The following is an 8,625-nucleotide window of genomic DNA, read 5'->3' as shown; positions in this document are numbered from 1 at the left end:
AACTGGTGTGAGCTCTCGTTCAAACACTATCCCAAAGTCAATCTATGTTAATATGTTAACTCCAAACTTTTAAAAGAGAAATCAGACGAGTAACTATTAATTCAAAATATTTTTAAAGAAAGTAAAGAAAACAATGCCATCTTGAATATAAGTAACAGGAAAAGAAAACGAAGATGGCAGCTTCTATGCGCTCTGAAATACTACTAGTTTCAGTTCTTAAGAAAATATATAAAGCAGAGTTATCAATTTTACAAAGTCGGTAGAGCAGAGAGAAGTAGTTTTAAAAAAAAAATCATAGTTGATTTTATAATGCCTTAGCGGACTTAATACCTAGTATTTGACGCATGTCGCAATTCTAAGAGTTTGAATTAGGTGTAAGTGCTATGTGATAAATGAGTACTTTCATCATAAAAATCTGCACAATTAAATAAGACTTGACTATGATTATGTAGTAAATTAAAATCTTAACAGTCAATCACACAGCTAAAGGATAAAAAAACTAGTTAATCGCACAACGAATAAGCAAATAAACAAAGCAGAAAGGAAGGTTCAAGAGTCGTGTTCAGCTCCCAGAAGATTTTCTCTTCTATATTTATGGGCATATGATGTAAGAACTGGAAAAGATGAGGATGTGCAGTCTCTATGAAGTGGCAACATCGTTGAGTTTCGTCATGAAACTTTTTTTGCGGGTAGCGAACCGAGGCGCGGGTCTTAGATGCAATATCGAACTTTAATTTCAAGCCCGCTCCTTCCTCTCGGACAACAGCAGATCCGATCAGTCTGGTTTTGAAGGGTGAAGGCAGCAGCTCCCTCCCTTTTTAATGGCCTCGAAACATCATTATTTATAATGAGAAATCTAGGGCTTAATTTCTAGGCGGGATTTGAAATTCAAACGGCCATAAGAGTCGTTCTGTCTTGATCAGTGGCGACATAGATGACAGCCTGAGTTTTCACCATTTTTGGTGAGTCTCTTCTGTTAAAGTAAATAAAGTAAAGAGAAGATGAAGTATAGAAATAGAAAATCTAGGGCCTTGGTCAAGTGAAATCACGTGAAGAGAGAGTGAGTGAAGTAGCAAATTCTAACCATTGGATTAAGAGTTTCAATGGCTAAGATTAAGTCTAGTATATTTATCAAAACGACGTAGTTTTGTGGGGTTCTAGAGTGTTCTATGATTGAGCTAAAGTGGAGGATTTTGGGCTGCCGATTGGGCTGGTTTGAGCCGACTTGGGCTTGCTTGGAATGGATTTAATGGGCTGCTGGTGTTGGTTTGTTCTTTGTACATTCTTTGAGCTTCCATTTAAATTAATTTTTATTAGCCACATTATATAATACTACATAATATTATTGGTTAAATTATTTAATGTTACTTAATATAATTATGGTAGCTAGAATTCAAATTAAATAAAATAACTTACAGTAATTTTTAAGTAAAACATCATCACAAGTGTAAATATTTATAAGATGTTTAATTAAATAAATACCATTGATTAACTATATAAAGAGAAAAAATGTGTTTTTTTTGTTATAATAATAATAATAATAATAATAAGTATAGTAATAGTAATAACAATAACAATAATAGATATAACTATAACATTTTTAATAATATAATAACAAATAGGTATAGTTTGTATTAAAAATATAGTAGAACAACTACCTTATATTATTAGTGATATTAGAAGCTTAAAGAAGTAATTTGAAAGAAAGGACGGACAAAATTGGATGTCAACACTCAGAGTCAACATGTAGGGGTGTTGATTGAAATTTGACATTTTTGAGTTTTAACCTGAAATTAGAGACACTTCAAAGAACAAGTGTAAAGTAGTATGTGTGTGTGTGGGGGGGTGTTATAAAGATTTGTATCAAATAACCACTATTATCCTTAGCCCCACTGTGGGCGCCAAACTATTTACCCTTAAAATCTAATAACAATTAAATTTGTATGTGGTTTTAAGGATATGAGGATTAACCTGACACAAAGCTGTAAAATAAGTTGCAAATGAAATAAACAATGATAAAATAAATTCAAACCACAAGAATTGAACAGTTACAATCTTGGGAGGTTAGCCACCCTCGAACTGGATGCACTTCGATCGGTATCAAAAAACAGCTGAATAAGAGCTTAAAGAGAATAATATATTGCTTTGGAATGTGTGTTACCTTGTCCTACATAAGAATATCCAAAATAGGAAAAATATTGAAAAAGACGAAAAGGGGCTCAAGAATCCAAAAAGAGGAAGAAGTTATAATTGAAAGCAGATAGGTACACAAAGAATTTGACATAAAATTACTGAAAGACAAAAGCTGAAATCTTATTCCACATATAAGCAGAACTCTTTCCAATAATTTAGTCACAAAAGACTAAAGCAATCATATAAATATTTGTAAAAAAGAAGAATCATATTGGTATTCGGAAAGCTAACAATAGTAAAAGAAAAAAATTAAGTCAATGGTGAAGGTGAATTAGCTGCATACCAATCTTGAAACTATGTAGTAATCAGTCAAAACATAGCACTACGTACGTGTACAAGATAACAAAGACAACAATTTTGATTAACAAAGACAACATTTCTTTTAATTTTCTTTTTTTGTTAAATTATTTGTTCTGATATCCCCAATATTTTGATACTCTACATTTAGCTCATCATACTATTATTGGATCAAAGACTCTATACAGATCCAACAAATTGGAATCTCCTCGAGCTAAAACAAGAGTTAATAGAAAGAGGTAATCACACAAAATTGTCTTAGAAATAGAAATCACGGCTAAGCAATTTAACATCAACCATAACAAGAATCCCATATTCCAGAAATTACCCCAGATTAAAGGACACTTTGAATGAACAAGAAAACACAATAAGAACTCAATTATTCTTAACATATTCAGCAATAAAAAAGAAAATTCTATAACTAGGGGATATTCTGCCTTGACAAGAAGACCGTGAAACCTGCTACTATTCTGCTTCAAAGGCGAAAATCCTGCGACCTTTACAGTAGAAAATAGGATGAAATTAGGATGCAATTATATGTTTTCCTCGTAAAATTGATTGCAAAAAAGGGATGAATTATAGTACACAAATATCCTAACAGATTTCTAAGATAGATTCAAAGCTTTAGCAGAATATACTCACAACTTTAAGGAAGGGAGAAATTAATAAGTTGAACAACAAAGACGAGGGCTCTTCAATTAGTTTTCAACATATCTTTCACCGCATGAACAGATTTGATTCTTTGCCAATGAACTCAAACACCATTTTGAGAAACCCTAGCGGATTAGCAAGATTAATATTAGCCTTAAGGAGATTTTCTAGCGTTGACGCTGCGGTGCCGTCGAAGATGGTGGTTTGTCTTCTCCTCGTAATCTCCGATAACGAGTAAGGCTTTTTGGAAGAGAGAGTTGTGAGTGGAATTTGAGTGTAGTATATCAGATGTAGTGTATTATTAGGTCTATACTCTTATTTTATTAAATATAAAAAATAAAAAAAAAGTTAATCAGTGGGTCTCTTTTTAGCGGGTGTCATTCAAAATTTGGGAGAAAAAGTAGAGGGAATTCATAACCGTTGCAATAGATCAAAAATTGCAAGTAACCGTTACCATAGATAGTCTTATACCTACGGTTGTCTAAAATGTTGCCATAGAAACATCTATTGTAACGGTTATTGGGCTAATGCAACGGTTCAGGTGTTAAACTGTGCCGATAGCACCAATAAGCTTACACAACGGGTGGAACCGTTGCAATAGACCATCTATAGCAACGGTTACAAATCCGTTGCCATTAAAATCGTTGCCATAGCTCAAATTTCCAGTAGCGCTTAAATGGATTATCAGACCCCCTTTATATAGTAGAGGAGTCCTACTTTAGGTACAATTCTATAAAAGGTAAAAATCTCTTGATTTGCTGATTGCTGGTTCCTCATTGATAAGTACCAAGATTCCCGCCGTAATATCTGACCGGTCACGGATATTTCGGTCTTCTATTGGCCATGCTAACAGTGTTGCTTCGAGCTCGCTCGGGATAGGATCGATTTCAGGATCACGGCCTCGATATTCTCGAAGGCAGGCATTCTGACTCTAGGTTCTAGCCCGGTGGTATTTGGGGTCGATATTCAATCTTTTATTGCCATATTTCGAGCCTGACCTAATATGCCGTAGGGGAGCTCGATTTCGACCGTATACATTGTCCGGAGGACTACATGTGGATAATAAATTTTCAACCATAGCTGCAATATTCTTGCCGGTGCATCTTTAAAAATAAATTTTCAACCATAGTTGCAATATACTTTTAACGCATAACCTCCAATTTTTACCACATACCTACTTTTAACCATGACAAGTAGCAGTGATGAAAATTATGTGAAGAATGCGGACCAAACTTTGTCAAAAAAATTCAGGCCAATGGGAGAATTGTTATAATATTTCCATGAATTTCTAACCTATTGGAACTCTCTTTTCTGAAGGAAGGAAAAAATACTCCAAAAAGGAATATATCTCCTTCATATGCCTTATCTTTTTTTGGAGAAAAAGTCGCGGACATCTATAAATTGAGGATCTTTGCTTCTCCCAACAACAAAAATAACATCCACAATATAATCATTAAAAGAGTCTTGTTTAGGAGAGATTTTACTCACAATAGATTTTTATGTTTTTAATATTAGATTATTATATGTAGGTCAATTGACCAAACTACTTTTAAATGGTAGTCTCTTTTGATATGTTTGTTTATGCTTGATTTATTGTCATCAAAGTTGTCTTTGTTGGCTTTCGTATGCACCATGTTATTTCGATCCCAACAAGTAATATCAGATCCAATGGTTGAACGAGGTTGAAGACGGGTTCAAATCAAGATGCAACCAATTTGGCGATAATGAAGATTTTCATTCCATAAAAAAAACTCTCTGGAGGACTATATTTGGAGAACAAATTTTCAACCATAATTGAAATATTCTTGCTGCTGCATCTTTAAAAATAAATTAATTTTAACTATGCTTACTTTTAACGTATGAACTCCAATTTTCAATCCATACCTACTTTTAGCTATGGCAAGCAGCGGTGATGAAAAATATGTGAAGAACGCGGACCAAGCTTTTTCAAGAAAATTCAGGCCAAGGGGAGAATCGTTAGGATTTTGGCATGACTTTCTAACCTATTAGGACTCTCTTTTTTGAAGAAAAGTAAAAAAGACTTCCAAAGAAAATAAATCTCCTTCTTATGCCTTATCCTTTCTTGGAGGAACAGTTTTGGACATCTATAAATTGAGGATCTCTGCTTCTCACAACAACAAAAATAATATCCACAATGTAGTCATTAAAAGAGTCTTGTTTAGGGGAGATTTTACTCTCAATAATTTTTTTTTATATTAGTTTTATTATATGTAGGTCAATTGACCAAACTACTTTTAAATGATTGTCTCATTTGATATGTTTGTTTGTGTCTAATTTATCGTCATTAAAGTTGTATTTGTTGGCTTTCGCATGGACCATGTTATTTCGATCCCAACTCAAAATACTTCGATTTAGATTACAATATGATCATCAAGTTAGCATTCTGGAAAATCCTTGGCGTTCCTCCGGCAATAGTCATAGGTCATGTGTTTTTCCCTCGCATCTTCATATAGCTGCTGTTGTTTTGGGCTAAGCTTCCAGTAATTAATTCTATTCCAATAATAGCTATTTCTGTAGCAGTATTGAGGGTTTGATTGTTGATATTGGCATCCATTAATTGAAAATTCGCGAAAATAAGCTGTGAAGGGTCCTTGGCTCCAGTCAACTTCTCCAACCCAAGCTGTTGCATTCCATATTGTTGCTTCTATGTGCATTTTGTTTGATGGATAGTTCACTCCAAGATTGGTATTGTTCTTGAAAACTCTTATGGGAATATCATCCACAAAGAACCTTGAGAGAATTAAGTGAAAAACTGTTATTATTTTCTTATTTACTACAGAGAGTTTCAAATTTGATAGAAATTAAAATATTAATCGAGATATAACACATAGTATACGTCACTAGATTGATGATTATTTTTTATACATGTCGTATGAACTAGGTGGCCAGAAGTAATGTCTATCATGGGCGAAAGGTAATGAGTACAAACGGTATACGTATAATACGTGAGACGAAAAAGAAATAAAGAACGTGTGTACATAATGCATGAATCATATTCATTTCAAGCTTACTGACTTTATGTCATACGTTAACTTCATCGATTACCTTAAAGTTGGAGGTAAGATGCTCAATTTCTTAACTATACGAAATCCTCAGGGAAGGCGTCTGTAATCAAACTTTATCCCATTTCGTTTGGTTGTGGAGCTCATTTTTATCTATATATAGTGTTGTTTCATTTGGATTATTTTCTCAAAAGAATTGCAGAATGCAGATGATACATAATTGTTTTAAATGGAGCATTATACTAGTTCAATATATCAAATCATCTGGTACGTATGATGGTACTTAATTAAGGAGATATACCTAATCCCATTTATATATGTCGTTGTTCAGTTTTAGACAACTATATCAGCAATATTTCCTGCTATCAACATACAAATTAATTTTATAAAAAGTAAATAAATATAAAAAAAATTTAAAAAAAATTAAATGAGTTTGTTACTTACACAATTTGATACTGATTCCAGAGAATTCCATATGTGTGAAAATCAGCTGTAGGATCAAACCAGAGATTAAACTGTTGCTCCCTGTGCCCTTCATCATTTGCAAAGACATTTGTATTTAATGTATATTTGCCATCTCCTCCAAAGAACTCAAAATCAACCTCATCATGCTTGGGTCTTGCTGGTTCATTAACTTCCTTTGACATTAACTGCAAATTAAACAACCAAATACCAATGGATTAAACAAACACAATTGCTACTATATATCTCCTTAGTATTGTAGTTAAACTTATATATTCTTCTTTAGTCAAATTGAAAGTACACAACAAAAATCAAACTACGTCTTGTTTACTCTTTTATAGTATATACATCTCAATTTTTCTCGTGCCGATTGTCTAGTGGAAACATCCTCTCTACATTCACTGTAGGAGTATGGTCTGTTTACTATCTATCCTCCCCATACCTTACTTATTGACACTATACTAGATTTGTTGTTGTTGTTGTTGTTGTTGTTGTATAGTATATACATATGTGTGATGTGTTATACTTCTTCATAACTAATAGGTCAAATTTAATGACATGTTTAGGATTGCTATGCACCATGAAAATTTATTTAATATCATCCAAGTTATAAATTTTTTTTAATATCATCCAAGTTATAGAAATTTATTTAATATCATCCAAAGTAGAAAAAATGTTACCAAGTGTATATCATAATTAGATGTTAAGAAAGTATAAGATCTTACATAGAATGTTGTTATAACTCCTTTACTATTCTTCTTTGGTAACTTTAACTTGATCCGAAAATCTCCAGACCCAAAATTTTGTTTTGAACTAAATCCAGCACCTGAATTTGGCAAATAAATCATATTGTTATACTACTGCGTATGGAGATCGATCAATTTGACAAAATATAAGACAGTAATTAGAGATATTAGAGTGAACCTGAATATTGGTCAATAAATAGCTGAACTTCTTTTCCCTCGTTAGAAATTGTTAGATGGTTACCTCCCCATATCTGATAATATGTTTGGTTAAAGGGAATTTCATCTGCATTACCATTGCTTGCATATTGAGTAGCAATAAGAAAGAGAGTAATTAAGAGACCAGCTGGAAAGTGATTCATCGTAAGAAGAATAAAAAGAGTAAAGAAACAAATTTATTTGGTTTTGTTGAATGACTGAAATGAAGTAAAGTTAGGTTACATATATAGAGGGTGAAAAACATCAGCAATCTTGATGATTTTTCCACTATTAGTATTGGATTTATGACAAACTTTCAGTACAAAAAATGATAATTATGGGGAGTAAAAAGTATGTACACGCACTTAATTAAATCATAGTAGGGAAACTAGCCATGTATACACCTATAAAAATTATGTCTATATGTTTTTTTTTATTTTAAAGAACCACGTGATATAGGGGGAAATTAGACAAGACAAAACACAAGATTTGTGCTCGTTTTCTCTTCCCCTTTCCTAATCCGTCCCCAGTGTAATAGAAAAGATATTTTTTTAATGAACAGAAACCAGTTATATAACTTGAGGATACGGTAAAACTATAGTACTAACACATATTTTTGTACATCAAATAGCTATAATCGAAGTAATATTGTTTAGGAAAATAAAAGACCATCGTAACCTTAGAATCATAACTTTTTCTGATCTCCTACAAACCGATTGTTATTACACTGTGTTTGTAAAATAAATTCTGGAAATATAAATGAATATAAACAGTAATGAATATAAACAGAAATGACATAAACCAATTCGAGCCCACTGAATTCACAGTGTTTCCTTAAGGAATTTAATCCCCTCCTAGTACCCAAGGTTATGGATTATTTCCTCCCAGGATAGAACGAATTACACACTGGTGTAGTGGTACTTCAAACCCCAGTGTTTCAGCGAACACAAAGTTCGGTAGCAAATCACACTTACTTTTTGCTTTGTTTTGATGCTAAAAGTATGCAGAAGAAGGAGAGGAAACTCAGAAAATTGTAGTTAAAATTCTGAGCAGAATAG

At 32.8% G+C, this 8,625-nt stretch overlaps 1 protein-coding gene across 1 annotated transcript; it reads right to left on the bottom strand.

Annotated features, from left to right (window-relative positions):
• On the bottom strand, positions 5,212–7,771 carry LOC109226347 (xyloglucan endotransglucosylase/hydrolase protein 3-like). Its single transcript, XM_019391133.1, has 4 exons — positions 7,551–7,771; positions 7,352–7,452; positions 6,609–6,814; positions 5,212–5,892 (listed from the first exon to the last, which is right to left on the bottom strand). Exons 1-4 carry the CDS (start codon positions 7,729–7,731, stop codon positions 5,538–5,540), a joined length of 843 nt encoding a protein of 280 aa, XP_019246678.1. The 5' UTR covers positions 7,732–7,771; the 3' UTR covers positions 5,212–5,537.

The sequence above is a fragment of the Nicotiana attenuata genome, chromosome 5 (genome assembly GCF_001879085.1).
Source record: "Nicotiana attenuata strain UT chromosome 5, NIATTr2, whole genome shotgun sequence".
NCBI classification, from domain to species: domain Eukaryota; kingdom Viridiplantae; phylum Streptophyta; class Magnoliopsida; order Solanales; family Solanaceae; genus Nicotiana; species Nicotiana attenuata.
This window is presented reverse-complemented; position numbering and strand designations above follow the sequence as displayed.